This window comes from Solea senegalensis, linkage group LG13 (assembly GCF_019176455.1).
Source record: "Solea senegalensis isolate Sse05_10M linkage group LG13, IFAPA_SoseM_1, whole genome shotgun sequence".
In the NCBI taxonomy this organism is placed as follows: Eukaryota; Metazoa; Chordata; class Actinopteri; order Pleuronectiformes; family Soleidae; genus Solea; species Solea senegalensis.
Window position 1 is genome coordinate 21,653,589 of NC_058033.1, and position 15,909 is coordinate 21,669,497.

General features: G+C 40.5%; 2 protein-coding genes across 2 annotated transcripts; one reads left to right on the plus strand and one right to left on the minus strand.

Annotated features, from left to right (window-relative positions):
- Positions 1–1,225: 1,225 nt before the first annotated feature.
- On the minus strand, positions 1,226–5,793 carry si:dkey-183i3.6 (LAT2 domain-containing protein). Its single transcript, XM_044042879.1, has 12 exons — positions 5,686–5,793; positions 3,443–3,553; positions 2,977–3,019; positions 2,859–2,902; positions 2,733–2,766; positions 2,630–2,655; positions 2,520–2,561; positions 2,410–2,443; positions 1,815–1,858; positions 1,682–1,741; positions 1,560–1,595; positions 1,226–1,313 (listed from the first exon to the last, which is right to left on the minus strand). The coding sequence occupies exons 1-12, from the start codon at positions 5,690–5,692 to the stop codon at positions 1,282–1,284; spliced, it is 513 nt and encodes a 170-aa protein (XP_043898814.1). The 5' UTR covers positions 5,693–5,793; the 3' UTR covers positions 1,226–1,281.
- A 953-nt stretch (positions 5,794–6,746) lies between these two features.
- kctd7 (potassium channel tetramerization domain containing 7) lies at positions 6,747–15,392 on the plus strand. The gene is made up of 4 exons (XM_044042878.1): positions 6,747–7,529; positions 9,288–9,457; positions 11,856–12,034; positions 12,173–15,392. The coding sequence occupies exons 1-4, from the start codon at positions 7,164–7,166 to the stop codon at positions 12,547–12,549; spliced, it is 1,092 nt and encodes a 363-aa protein (XP_043898813.1). The 5' UTR covers positions 6,747–7,163; the 3' UTR covers positions 12,550–15,392.
- The last annotated feature ends 517 nt before the right edge of the window (positions 15,393–15,909 follow it).

The following is a 15,909-nucleotide window of genomic DNA, read 5'->3' on the forward strand; positions in this document are numbered from 1 at the left end:
AGATTCTGTGTTAACTTCTGCCATACAGCAACTCAAATACACATTCTCAGCATGTTACCACGTTAAATGCCAAATAAAAAACGTTTCACTCATCAAATCCTTGTTCAAAATATTCTAAAAGTTCCTAAATACCAGAAAGGGACCGTTTACAAAGGTTTAATATCGTGTCCGTCACACACTTAATACACTCTTGTGTTTCTAAAATGGAAACGTGTGTTCAAATTACACCTATTTGGGAAGAAAGTCATGCTTTATCTTCATGCATTTTTGTATTGCATAGTTTATTAGTTAATATTAATATCTCTTAAATTACTTGTGACTTCCTCTGGTCTCCTGTAGATTATAATACATCTATTTTAGGAGGAAAAAAAACCTAATTTCTCAAAGGTTTTGTTCTGAATATTCGTTCATATCATCACTGTAATACACTGTAGTGCTCCTGTGACATATTTTTGAAGAAAAATACATTATTTTTTCATAACTTTTTCATAATTGTTAGGTGATTGAACATCATCACCTAAGTAAAGTGTTGTGTCTCTAAAATTTAACCAGACTTTGAGTCATGTATGGATTATACCACAAAAACCTGTTCTCAGGAATGAAAAAGTATGTTTTTATAATCTCCAGGAGATTTTTACAGGCGTTGTGCAGCATTTTGGCAATGATTTTAGCTCATATTCTAATGAAAGGTTTCCACATACGTGTTTTGCTTTACCCCCAAAAATGATGTAGTATTAACTGCAGGATACCAGTGAAGTAACACAGTCACTGTTTTATGTTGAAGAAATGGAACATTTGCTTTGTAGGTTTTCACTTCTGCGCTCGACGGCTCAAAAAGATTCCATGTTTAAAATTGTACTGAAAAAGTACCAGGTTTAAAACAAGTGTGTGTCAATGTCTACTTTCAGAAAACCAAAAACGTTCCACTCAAAGGTGTGGTGCAACTATTACCACAAGGTGGCAACAGCAAGCATGTAGTGAGTGGACTTTGTGTGTTTGTCCAAGTGATAACATTTACGAGGTTTCTTGAAGGCATCTTGAAGCCGTCCTCTCAGATCAAAACAATGTGGATCCCACAGAGGTGATTAAATTTAAAATATTAAAAATAATATTGTCTTGTATATTAAGATTAAAGCAAGGCTGTGGCTGACTGTCCACTGTAACTTTCATTTTTACCACTAGGTGGCAGCCTTGGTTTTCATACACACACAGACAAAAATAACAATGAGTATTGACAAGTATTTATTCTTCTTTCATGTTGTGATCTGGAACACTTTTGGTTCAGACTCCACTGTTGACATAATCAGGCTCCTCTGAGAAAACACAACAGAGTAAAAAATCAAAGTTAGTATTTCAGTCTTGTGACACTGACGTGCTCTGTCTACATTACAATGTATCCATACAGTGGTTAAAAAAAACAGCTGGATGTTTGCTCAAAGGTAAAGAAAAGTTCACATCTGATCGGTGGTGGTGATGTTTCCGTTCACTCCAGCTCAGAAAGTCTCTTTGTGTAGAATTTTGTTGATTAATTTAACTTTTATGAACTAAACCACACTCACCGTCCTGGAACGCAAAGTTCACGTAGTCGTCTTCATCTGTGAAGTGAAACAGACGTTTAAATTGTTTTACAACTGGATCCATGAACATCTCTGCTGATATCTGCTGATATTTGGAAACATACCGTCTTTTATTGACAATGATTTGATAAAGTTTTCATAAACGCCCACTGTTTGATTGGCATCTAAACAAACAAATGCAGGTAAATGTTTATCCAAGTTTAAAGAAGTAGTGACACATAAGTAGATAAATCTCACCAGTTATAGTTTCATTTGCATAAACCACGTTAGGTAGTGGAGCTCTGTGAAACACACACACACACACACACACACAGTGTTATTGAGCCTTATAATTCAGTGCAGCGATTCCCAAATTGTGGGCCGTGGGCCCTCAGTGGGCCGTGACAGTACTGCAGGTGGGCTACTATTGATTTAAAGAAATACTTCTATGCAATAAAACAAAGTTATGGAGTTTAAATGATTTAAATTATACTGTTCTTTTATCTAGTATATATATGTATGTGTATATATATATACTGTATATACTAGAAAAAACTCAGTCATGTTTGTGCTGTTTATTTCTTCTTTTTTGGGGAGAACAATATTTGTGACACAGTTTAAAGAGAATTATATCTTTGAAATGACTCATGGCACAAACAGCTTCATACGTTCATAAATGATCTAAAATGAGTGTATCAGACAAATATTGATATCAGTCACAAAAAAGTGGTAAAAATGTTACAAATGTAACTATTTTAACTCTTTTCTTTATCTATGAAACACATTGTATTTTCTCTATTTATGCATTTTTGTTCCCCTGAGAAAGTGGATGAGAGGATGAATTAATACTCACACATATGTATGATCCGGACTCGCTGTGGGAGGAGCTACATCAAGGACAATAATGCAGTTTTACAACGATATATATGTATTTTGTATTTGGTGTTGTAGCATAATTTCTACCTGGATTGACATTTTCATAGTCTGGTTGTTCATAGTCTGCATCTGTAAAACATGGTAGAGAATAAATGAAGAGGAATTCACTGCCGAACAAACGTGGAAGATAAACTCACCTGGTGAATATTCCTCTAGAGTTTCACTGAAAACCAAAAAACACGTCTTAATATCTGCTTATCTGCAGAGATGATGATGTCAGCTGCTGTGGTGTATACTTACAACGTGGACGACATAATCTGATTGGCTCTGGTGACTGGGGACAAAGGTGTCAAAAGATAGATTAATATGCTGGTTAATCTGATTACGTGTGGGGGAGAGAGAGAGGATCTCTGTGATTTACTTTACCTGGTTTTGACTGAACCACAGCAAAAACACTTCCACCGCGTTGGCTGTCGAGACAGAATGAAACGATTACAGTGGATTACACACAGAAACCTGTTTGGATGATATTTTAAATACTCACAACGTGTGCAGGTCTTGTGTCTGATGCTCCTCGTGAATGATTTCTGCAGAGAACACAAACGTTAAACTGCAGAAACCGCGTCACACGTTTTTTATTTACACATAAATGAGGTGCAGATTGTGAAACGTGTACATTAATCCCGTCTTATTGTCTGTGAGTGGACAAATGGAATGTTTTATTGTTTGTGTATAAGGATGAATTGAATGTTTTATTGTATAAATCTTGAAAATACAGACCCTGAATTTCTTTTTTAAATCTTGTAAAAAACAGAGCCTTATTAAAATAATTATATTTAAAGTGACGCTGTAAACCATCAACGTAAGCAGCAAACATACACACATACAGTATAAGCTTAACGTGGGAGCTGAGACAGTGAAGAGCAACTGTCTGTTGTTTTCTTGTCTTTGTGATAAGAAACAAAAGAGCGACATGAAAGTGTGGGGTTTTATCTCTCATCTGCACTTACTGGACTTCCTTTTACAGCTCAGACAGAGCAGAGACACCAGACTCAGGGACACCAGCGTCAGGACCAGAGTCAGGACCAGAGTCCACCACACACCTGAGGTCCACAACACGTCTGACAAACACACAAGAACAACTATAACTATCAGGTCTGACAGACACAGACATGTTTATTAGTGGCTGAGTGATGGAGACATTGTCTTTGTCTTGAAGTCTCTGTTGTGTTTCTGTGAAGGTGAACGAGTGAATCACAGGATGTGGTTGGCCGAAGTGAAATGACAAACACACTGTGTGGTTGTGCAGACACACACACACAGAACTGTAACACCTAACTCTCAAACAGCAGCACAGCAAGCACAAGTTCAGATCAGTTCAGATCAGATCAGATCAGATCAGATCAGATCAGATCAGTTCAGTTCAGTTCAGTTCAGTTCAGTTCAGATCAGTTCAGTTCAGTTTCAGTTCAGTTCAGTTCAGTTCAGTTCCAGTTCAGTTCAGTTCAGATCAGTTCAGATCAGTTCAGATCAGTTCAGTTCAGATCTCAGATCAGATCAGTTCAGTTCAGTTCAGTTCCGTTCAGTTCAGTTCAGTTCAGTTCAGATCAGTTCAGTTCAGTTCCAGTTCAGTTCAGTTCAGTTCAGATCAGTTCAGATCAGTTCAGATCAGATCAGATCAGACCAGATCAGATCAGATCAGATCAGTTCAGTTCAGTTCAGATCAGATCAGATCAGATCAGATTCAGATCAGTTCAGATCAGTTCAGATCAGTTCAGATCAGTTCAGATCAGACCAGACCAGATCAGTTCAGTTCAGTTCAGTTCAGTTCAGTTCAGTTCAGTTCAGATCAGTTCAGTTCAGTTCAGATCAGATCAAATCAGTTCAGTTCAGTTCAGTTCAGTTCAGTTCAGTTCAGTTTAGATCAGATCAGATCAGATCAGTTCAGTTCAGTTCAGATCAGATCAGTTCAGTTCAGTTCAGATCAGTTCAGATCAGTTCACAGTAAACAGAAACCATAGATGATGATGTCAAATTTAAAGCTGTCTAAACTGCAGATGCTGATTTTTGATTGATTTTAATATTGTTTATATTATATATATATATATATATATATATATATATATATATATATATATATATATATATATATAGGATACAGTGCTTAACAAGTATATTAGACCACCTGTCATAAAAATGAGAAAACATAAATATTTTTAGAAATTCAAACTGAAAATGTTCTTGTTATTTATTTATTTATTTATTTATATATAGTCGCACTTCAACCAGTAAAACTAAACTTTTCTGTTAAGTCCGAGGCAGACGTGGCATCGCTCAGCTTCTCGCTGCTGGGACAGAATCTCTTGTAACGAGTTCATCAGCAGACAAACGGTCACGTCGATCATAAACATGTAACTGTAACCTGTAAAAACTGTTACATTTCATTTATATTATTGTTCTTTTTGCATACAAGTGAACGTCAGACGTCCTCAAGAAAGAACGTCTAATCTTCGTCTAAACTTTCCCTATTGATCTTCAGATTGTGATTTATTTATTTATTTTACATTAAAATGTCTTTGTTTCACATGAACTCCAGTGTTTAAAGAGTTCTCTTTTTTTAATGAGAAGCAAACTTTCTGCTTCCGTTTTGTGGATTTTCTTCTTTCTGAAGAAAATGTGATATTTGTGCATAGAATATTACTGAATGATCATAATTTAACAAGTTAAACAAAGCAAACTTAAGCACATTTTTAGCAGTGGAAAAAGTCACACCGAGTTAAAGTAAAGAATAACATTACACAGGCATTTAAACATTTTTGTAAATGTAAAAATATACAAAACAATAGCAGGGAAATGTAACAGTAGAATTATGCCATCACACGTTCATTGGAACCATGAAAGCATTCATTTACACGTTTATGTTGTAATAATGTTGCAAGATATTCTGTTATATGCTCTGTTGTTCACTCAGCGTCAGGATTATGGGCCACAATAACCAGTAAATATGAGTAAAATACACAATAATGAAGTAAGTGTAACCATTTTAAACATTTACATATTATTAAGTGTCTTTAAACCATTCAACTAAAGTATTTTTAAAGATTTTTTGACTTCTACTCAACACGACGTGATGTGTTCATAGAACGTGGATCTGTTTTTACATCATTCACATCTGAGATATTATTCATCTGTTGTATAAGCTCGATGTTTTTCATGTTGTTGGTGTGTGTTAGTGTGTTAGTTGTTGTGTTACCTTCCATGGTCCAGCTGCCGTCATTCTTCACTAACAGCAGCAGCAGCAGCAGAGAGAGTCAGCGTCTGTGTTTCCTCTTTCAACACCTCGCCACATCCGCCTCAGTGAAGACAAACCAGACCTCCTCAGATCTCCATGTGGTTTCAAGTGGACTCACAAGCGACACGCCTCAAAGTGATGTGTGTGTGTGATGTTTCCCCTTAAACGTTGTCTTACTTTACTTCACAGTTAAGTACAAATAAAAGTGTAAATGTCATAGAAATGTGTGAACAAAGAAAACCTAACAAACACATGTGACACAGCTTTATTCAAATTATAACAGAACTTTTACACTTTTACTATTTCCTGTTTTATTTTGAAGTTCTCTTGTTACACATACTTCCTGTCAGTGTTACACTTACACAGTTTGATCACATGACTCTTGTTCATTACTGTCACCTGTGTTCATTTAACCCCTGACCTGCAGCAGATGTCATTAAATAAACCCCAGGACTGTGTGTATGATGATAATGATGGTGACAGAGACGACTCAGGGACATCTGTGGTCCATGTCTGGGGATTATTATGGTCTTTATTATGGTCTTCCTCCCACAGTCCACAAACATGCAGAGGTCACATGAATGGTGATGATGTGAGCAGGGTCCAGGCTGTCAGGCGGGATTAACTCTGTGACTTTCATCTGGAGAATAAAGCGGTAAGAAATTAAAAAGAGTTGTCTCACTATGTTTGTGCCTTTCCTGTTTCACAGAATTCTGATTTCTGACTTTTATGCTCAGAATTGTGACTTTTTCTTACTTTTTCTTACTATTCTGATTTCTCAGAATTCTGGTTTTAATATCAGAATTCAGACTTTTTTCCCTCAGAATTCTAATTTAATTCTCAGAATACTGATTCTTTTAATTTCAGAATTTGGATATTTTTCTGGTTTTGGCTTTAATCTCAGAACTCTGGCCTTAATCTCATGATCCATGCTGTTTTGTGTTTCAAAAGTGTTTAATAATACTGACACACATCTAATTCCATAGTACCTGGGATTGTCAACTGGGATTAGCATCAGCAACTCCGTGGCCCAGATTGGGGCCCAGATTATGCCCTGCTCTTTTTAAAACGCTCCTGCTCTTAAAATCCCAGTTTTGGGACTTCACTCACTCGTGGTGACCTCGTGACGTCATGACGGTGAACAGACGGCGTCATGATCACGTGAGACCGACGACAGCGCGGCCGGGCCCAGCGCGAGAGAAAAACAACACTGAGAAGAAACCACATTTATATTCCTGTTTTATTTTTGAAACGCGGACTTTATTCGCTTCCGCTGCGGGGTTTTAAAGAAGCTGGGCGTGTCCCCCGCAGCCGCTCGAGCGCCACCCTGTGCTGCCGCGCGGTAGTGGCAGCGGTAGTAGCCGTTTGTTTGTTTGTTGTTGCCGTCAGCTGTGGCTCGTGCCATCATCTCGTGATCGGAGAGCTGTCCTGTCGCGCGCATGCAGCAGAATGGCTCCGTCGGCTCCATTGACGGTTCTGATGTCAGCGGCAGCAGCAGCGGCGGCAGCGGCAGCAGGGAGCGCCACTCCCCGTCCTTCAGCCCGCTGCTGCCCGCCGCCACGACGCGGGTGAGGCGCTTCATCCAGGAGAGACGCACGCTGCCTCTACCCAGAGTGATGGTGGTATTCTCGGGCACGGGGAGCAGCGAGAAACCGAGCGATGCCATGTCTGGCTCGGACTCTGCGGAGGACGAGTTCCGAAAGCCAGCGGCCGCCTCGCCGAAGCTCAGCGGCCGCGGCCGCAGCAGCAGCGGCGGCAGCAGCAAGGCGCTCCGCTCCGCCCTCAGCGGCCAGGAGGAGCAGGAGGTACAGTAGGCCGCTTCACACTGGACTCACGTAATCACATTAAAGTGGCTCACGTACTCACAAACACACCATGATGTTGTGCTTCAGAGACTCTGAACAACGTCATCCATCCACCAGTTATAACAAAACACACACGTTTTCATCACAGTAGAAAAGAATGATGAAATATGAGGATGATGATGATGATGCAAGTGTTGTCTTCTCATGCTTGTGTGACACAGTCTTAAAGCTCCAGTACGTAACTCCCACCCCTCCCCTCCCCTGCAAGGATTTGTGTGTCATTACCAAATGTAGCACATATGCTAAATTAATCTCCCAGCAGCCACTGCGGCTGAATGTACCTGTTGCAGTCGTCTCGCTGTACCAGTATTTCCCTCCCCTCCCGCCTTGCATTCATCAGTGGATACATAAAATGAATGACTTCCTGTGTGCAGGCCAGCAAAGTCGCAGGGCAGTGACACCAAGCGTATCACAGGTGACGCTTTACACTGTTATTACGCGATGGAAAATCAGCTGTGGGTTTGTTTGTTTTTTCAAATCTGACAATCAAAACATCAACATCAGTGTTTCTGCCAGTTATTGACTCATCCCAGAGCCTAATGACAATTATTATCAAATTCTCCTTGAAGTGTATTTTATGGATTTTTTAAAAAAAAATTAAAATAACAGTGGAGTTGTGTAAACATAATGACCTTTTTAAAGGGTTACACTTTAATATTTGATATGTATATTTCAGGCTGAAGTAGTTTTACTTTTACAGCAGTTTTGGGGAAGGTGACATTTTGTGCCGCTAGGAACAAATTGGTCATTTTTAGTTTTTTAAAGGAACTCCTATGGGTTAAACAAAAGTATGCATTAAATACATGGGTCAGATTCACTATAGATAGATTTGTTATTGCACGTTAAGCCTCCACTTCAAATGCAGAAATTCACACTGGTTTGCTGGTGAGGGCAAAATGGTGGATGTGAAGAAAGTGCAAAGCCTAAGGCTTTGTTTTAAAGTGTGTGCTGTACACACACACACGCACACACACACAGGTCAGAGTTCATTAGTGTGCAGGTTTGTGCGTGGATTAAGTTCACACACTAGTCAACAAACTGGGATAGAAGACGCAATAAGCAGATGGAAAACAATAGTGTCCATATAGATGGGCCCAGTCATTACTGGTTAACACTTGTGTCACATGACCGGAGTTAATGAATGAGTGAGTGAGTGATGATTCCTCCTGAGCAGCCTGGTGAACGTCGCTGACACGGCTGCAGCACAATCATCCTCTTTATTCACTATGAACTATGGCTTTAAATGCAATAAAGATCAAGATGATCAATAATAAACATGCATTTCCACACAGATGCTGTTCCAATGTCAACAAAAGAGACGCGGGCTCCGCTTCCTTTCAACCTGGTTTTCAAAATAAGAGCCTTCAGGGTTTTTTTTACGACTTCTTATATCAAACTCGCAGTGTTCACTGTATGAGATAATTCTATAAAATAAAATAAACGTTTTAATGTCATTCCACAAGCCTCGTCTTGGCAGTTACTGTTAAAATGTGTAAATAGTTAAATAGTCTTACTTGATCACGTCCGGGTCACTTTCAGCATGGACTGTGGTTTTTGTACATTTGTTTTAGGATTTTCTAAAAGTGTTTCACATTTTCTAACAACAGTTTGCCCTTCCAGGCCACCGTACGTTGTCGTTACTGTTCCTTTAATGTCATTTGCTGATGACTTTCTTGTTTTTTCTTGCTTCATGTGAAGTTTCCAGAGGTCATCTCTCTGAACGTGGGCGGCATGTACTTCACCACGCGTCTGTCCACGCTGCGGCGCTACGACGACACCATGTTGGCCGCCATGTTCAGCGGACGCCACTACATCCCACGCGACGCCGAGGGACGTTACTTTATTGATCGAGACGGGATGTATTTCGGGTAAGAGACTCTGTCTCTCTCTCTCTCTGTCGCTCTCTCTGTCGCTCACTCTGTTTCTCTGTGTCTCTCTCTCTGTTTCTCTGTCTCTCTGTGTGTCTGTCTCTCTGTAACTCTGTCACCAAAGTGTTGCACACTGTGAGTCTTGATTGCAGCAGTAAAAAAACAATCTATTATTAAAGCTGTTGTTTTGGTAAAACGGTTTGAAAAAGCCTGCAGGTGAAGAGTTTACAGCCAGATAATTAGGATTCACGTCCACGTCTGCTGCAACTAATGGTCATTTTTAATTTTTTTTATTTTGTTGATTAGTCACAATCATTTTCTGCATAAACTCTGCACGATAACATGTAGTGACGCGATCATCACAATATAGACTCTTCGATGGTTCAGAAAGCAGTTGTGTACAATGCGAGAACTGGACTTACTGCCCCCTGCACTTCCTGTCGCGCATTGCAGTTATTGAACGTGCTTTGCTCGTGATGGTGTTTTTGATTGGTTTGTTATCAGACTGATCGTTTTCCATTGAATAATAATAATAATACTACACGAAAGATCACTTTACATATTAAATAAGAAGATAAAAACACACATAGGTTAAACGGACAAATCAACACAGTAGATCTAAAATGCAGAAGACTGAGAAGAACGCCTGAGGTGATGTCACGTGGAGTAAGATAATCTTTGGGTTTTTTTGGGATTGGGATTTTTAAGTATTTTTAACTTTGATCTACAGTTGAACATTGTTGGCTTTGATTTTGATTCTTTGAGCTGTAAAGTGTGAGTGCTGTAATTGTTGAACGTCTATTGCACTGAATTTCAAAAGAGATAAAGTGGAGCTGCATCATCTTCCCCTGGAGCTCTGTCGTTGCTTTAAAAAGGAAAAGCAGATGACTTTAATTATGAATGTAGTAATGAGCAGAATGTGGAGACGTTTGACTCATGTGAGACGTGAGGTCAGTGATGTATGTGTGTGTCTGTGTGTGTGTCCGCGTGTGTCCGCGTGACAAGGTTTGTATTAAAGATTTAAACACAATGACAGAGGGAAGTTGTGAGACGATGAACGGCAATAAAAAAAGCCTTGGAGGATTCTGCACACACACAAACACACACACACACACACACACACACACACACACAGAAAGAGCAGCATCAGCAGCTTTCCTGCTGTACATGTTTCCTCTGCATTTGCTACAAAGTAACAGAATCAAAAATCCACTGTGTTGATATAAACACACAAGGATTTTATTGTTACCACAGTGATATTTTCTACACAGTGCCACAGTGTTGTCAGGAGCAGAGGAATGCTGAGTCACAGTGGAAGCTGCTACTGTCATCATCAATATTCATATATATCATATATATCTTATTTCCCTGTTGGCTTCAGGAGGGAGACTATGTCGAGTGGATAAGTGGAAATGGTCAAAGACTTGAATAAGTTTGTTTTGAGAACAAATAAGCAGTTGTATCTTGTTTAGTGACATAATAATATTAACAATAATAATAATAATGATAATAATAAGACCCTTAACAGTAGATTCAGTTAAAATTCTGATTACTACAAGCTAGTGAGAAGTCATCGTACAGATCAGAGGCGGAGCCAGGATACACAGATGTATTGTGTTGTTTGCTGTCCATGGTGCTGAAGTCGACACAGATCTTTTTTTCTCTCTACACACAACAAAAGCAAAATGAAAATACATCTTTTCAGGGTTCTGTGTCTTTTTCTATTTATTTAACTAATGTAATGTAATATAGGAGATTAAAGGTCATTAAAGAGCAACAAAACAAGTCGACAAAGCTGCTGAAACAGCACCGCAACACAAAAATCCTCCAGAAGAACGAGGCTATACATGAAGACGGGAAGGATGGGAGGCTCATCTTTAGATGACAGCTCTTGAAGATTAGTCACCTATAACATAAAGGTCTATAATAAATGCACAACCTCTGCTGCCGTAGATGATTACTTACCTTACTACCGACTTGCCTTTGTTGAGTTTTTCTGCTGCTGTGAATTACTGGCGGTGGCTGAACTCCCACACCTGCTTCTTTAACACTAAAATTAAATTTGACAGTGTTATATCGCGTACAGTCGCTAACTAGCCTCAGATTACACGTCTGGTTGAAAGTGACAGTCTATGGTTGACACCGCTCTCCTGCTCACAGGAAAACTAACTCCTTCATTTTATTGGATAACGTGCCGGTAATGATGCAGCTAATAAGAGTCAGCACACGTGAGGTAGAAGCCACTGATGGACTGAGAAGGTTTGTTACTCAGGTTAGATGAACAGAGTTAAATATGTGTTCAAATTGTTCTTGTTGCCCCTTCTCTGTGTTCATTGCTTAAAAACTCAAACTTTTGTGGACATGTTTAATTCACTCACACGCTGTTTTCCGTCCTCAGTGACATCCTTAACTTCCTCCGTGAGGGCGAGCTTCCCCACAGGAACCGGGCGAGAGCGGTGCACCGTGAGGCTCAGTACTACTCCATCGGCCCACTGCTGGACAGCCTGGAGGACGTTCAGCCGCTCACCGGAGAGAAAGTGAGACAAGCTTTCCTCGATCTGCTGCCTTATTACAGAGGTGGGTTCAGGTCTTCGCTGACGCGGCGCTCGTGTGCGAACGGACGGAGTCATTAAAGCGCCGTTCAGATGTTGGCAGGACTGAATACGAAATGATTTCCTACTGGCGTTCATATACGTGTGTTTATTTTTGTCTCAGACAATCTGGAGCGCATCGTGGAGATTGCCAAACTGAGGGCGATGCAGAAGAAGGCGCGCTTCGCCAAGCTGAAGATCTGCGTGTACAAGGAGGAGATGCCCATCACGCCTTATGAGCGCCCGCTCTTTAACTCTCTGCGCTTCGAGCGCTCGGACAGCGAGGCCAAGCTGTTCGAGCACCACTGCGAGGTGGACGTGTCCTTCGGGCCGTGGGAGGCGGTGGCCGACGTGTACGACCTGCTGCACTGCATCGTCAGCGACCTGTCGGAGCGCGGCATTGCCGCCGAGCAGCAGTGCATCGGCGTCTGCGACAAGCACCTTATCAACCATTACTACTGCAAGAGGCCCATCTACGAGTTTAAGATCACGTGGTGGTGAAGCGGACACTCAGAAGGACAGACGTTCCCTTCTTTTATATAAACTCAGCTGATATTGGTTTTTTGTATTGAAGTTGCCAATATTTTTTTTGCTGACGACTGAAAAAGGGAACCCTTTAAATTATGTTTTGATGGCTAAATTCAGTTTATTAGGAACGTCTGTACTCAAACTAATGCAACAGTGAGGGATGTTATCGTTCAGTTCTGGTTTTATAGGAAGATGTTGAAGCTCGTGTTTGTGTTCAACTGCGTTATTTTCCCTTTTATACAGAAAAGGAAGGTGTTTACGTTTCTGTAGCCCTCATGTTTTCTCTCAGCCAAGGAATCAAATCAATATTATTCAATAGGAATGAAAGTATTTTTAGTTTCTAGTATTTATATAGCATTATTTTATTTTTTTTATTGGATTCTTTTCACAGACCTGCAGGAAGTGTGCGACGGACCCATTTAATCAGGTTTACCTAATAACATTTGATTATTAACACTTGCGTTGTCGTGGTGTCACCACGGTTACGGTAACACCATGGAAATCCTGTTTTTGCTGATCTGAGGAGGATTAAAATGTCCGTCGGCACCTGCTGTTCTGTTACAGTCAGGAAAGTCCAGTCATCTTCAAATTTACGACATGCGCCATGACACATTTCAGGCACATCTGTTTGTGTTTTCTGCTCAGACACAGTTCTACGATCAGACCAACACTCAGAGTCCAGAGTCCAGAATCCAGAGTCCAGCTCACAGTCACTCGGTGACATAAGAGACACAAGAATATGTCTCCAATCACCAAAACGCAAGTGTCTCACAGAAGAGATTTGTCGTCTCCTGTGGACGTTAACAACAAAGATGAGACACTTGTTCTGTCTTTCCTTCCTTAATCCAGATAATCTGTGCTATTCTATCCATCTGTGACAGAATTTGTCATGGAATGATTCGGCACAATTGTTTATTGTCCTTATTTTTGCCTTTTAATTTATTCAAACTTATGAGGGACTCTGCGTTGGACTCATTTTCCAACAGGACAAATGTGATCTGACCGCTGAGCAGGACTGTGACTCAAACCAGACACCGTCTGAGAAATGCAGCCCATGCTAACATGCTAATCTCGCTTACAGATTGTTATTCTTTTTATTCCCGTGGCTTATTCTGGTCATTTTTGAGCGCGTTAACGTACGTTAAAAACTCTGACCCAGGGCTCTACGTCGCCCCCCCGAGGTGAAACGCGGATGGAGCGAGCCGACATTAAGTTAAATTTGCACGAAACTTGGAAACTTGTCGCCGCCCAAGACGAACAACAAAAGTCCGTTTGAGACCACGGCCTCGACTCAACAGGAAGTCGGCCATTTTGGTGATTTTGCAAGCTACCTAACTCCACGAAACAGGAAGTGACCTGTAACTTGGATGTAGACGAGAGTCTGACATGAGAGACCAACCCCGAACACGTCTATGGACGCAAATTTGACCCAACAGGAAGTCGACCATTTTGAATTTTGGCATCCATTCTGGAGTTTTTGCAGGCTTCGTAAATGCACAAACTCCTCTGAGCGTGTTTGACGTACCGACATTGAAAAAAGGTGTTGGTTACGTTGTTATCGACAGGTTTCGCACATTCAAAAGGGCGTGGCCAGGTTTGGCAACAGGAAGTGACCTGTAACTTTGCAGTACGTTGACTGATTGTCTCGAAACTTCATTCTTGACACGAGAGACTGACTCCGAACATGTTTACGGACACAAACATGACCCAACAGGAAGTCGGCCATTTTGGATTTAGCCGCCATTTAGCCACGGAAACAGGAAGTGCCCTCTTACTTGGCCGTAAAAAAATCATCCGGCAACTTTCTGTAACTTTAGCGTGTTTAGTGAGTGAGGGTGAACGCGAGAGCCCTTAACTTTATTATTCTTAGTATTATACCATTAATTTATTTGAGATTTATTTTTATTTGTATTATTTATTTTTCTTTAATCAGTCCAGCTGTAGCTTTGGCCTGGTCTGGATTCAGATGTGATCAGGTTCAGGACTGATTCATCCTATTTCCAGGACTGACGTTGAGTGAACCTCGCAGTAAACGCTGAATATAAATAATTTGAATATAAATAAATTGAGAGCCAGAAAGAAAGTAGACTGAAGTTCAGGATGTGGTTTATCGGCGGCCGGACTCGAGTAAAGATCCAGTCCAGTCGTCCGTAATCCTGAAGTCCTGAAGACGACTAAAAAACCTTCACAGGCACAAACTGACGTGTTTTTAAAACGGTGAATTAATTGCGGTTTGTGTGGAGAAGCAGAGATGACGTGTGAGACCGGTGATTTTGGATAAACAGAGTATATTTTAATTATGCAAACCTCCCACTGAGTGGCTTTTATAAAGACGTGGGTGTGCTTTTGTCTTCACGTTTATTTATCATGTGTGGACATGTCCTGTCCCCACAGTCACTCAGAGTGAAGGACGCTGAAGTTGTTGCACAGTCGTGTAAATTAGCAGGTGTGTGTGTGAGATAATCTCAATTCTAACAACTTAAGTAGTTGTTTAATGTCTTAAAAAATAGCTTAACCATATGATATCGAGCATCCAGACTTAAGTTAAATAAGTATTTCCTACTGTACTTGATGATGAAATCCCCGAGCACCTTGTGATGTTTCCGTTTTGACCTTTGACCTCACACAGCTGTAGAGAGAACGCGCTTTGGAGCACAACCGATGATAGATCTGAATGTTTTTTAAATATCGTTATTTATCTCACTTCTGTTAGCTTCTAGGAAGCTGTCGACCGTCGTCTGCATTTAGTTTGTAGTGAAGACGCAACGTGTGATTTTTTATAATTTATGTTTAAATTAAAAACTGTATGAAAGTAATGTGTGTGTTTGTGGCTGTAATGAACACATTAATGTCTGCATTCAGCAGATAATGGGATTATTGTCAACTCAAATAGCCAGAAGTCACAACATAGATGACATGAGGACACGTTAATTATTAAAAAAAAAACCCTGTGAAGATTGTTTTTTTATTATTACACATAGAACACATTTTCATTTAACACCTGGCAGAAATTTAGGCGCCTCCCAAGGGAGGTGTATCAGGCACGTCCAGCTGGGAGGAGGCCTCGGGGTAGACCTAGGGATCCCTCAGTCAGAGCCAGTCAATGTGGCAAAGGAAGTGTGGGGTCCCTTATTGAAACTGCTGCCCCCACGACCCGGCCCAGGATAAGTGGAGGATGATGATGATGATGATGATGACCTGGCAGAAATTTAAATGAACCACAGAATCTAAGGTGAGTTCAATTATTAAAGTTTATTTGTTGGCAACAAACAAATCATACTAACTCATTGTTTTTCAGCAGGGACTGAAATCTACTGCTGCAGCGCCACCATC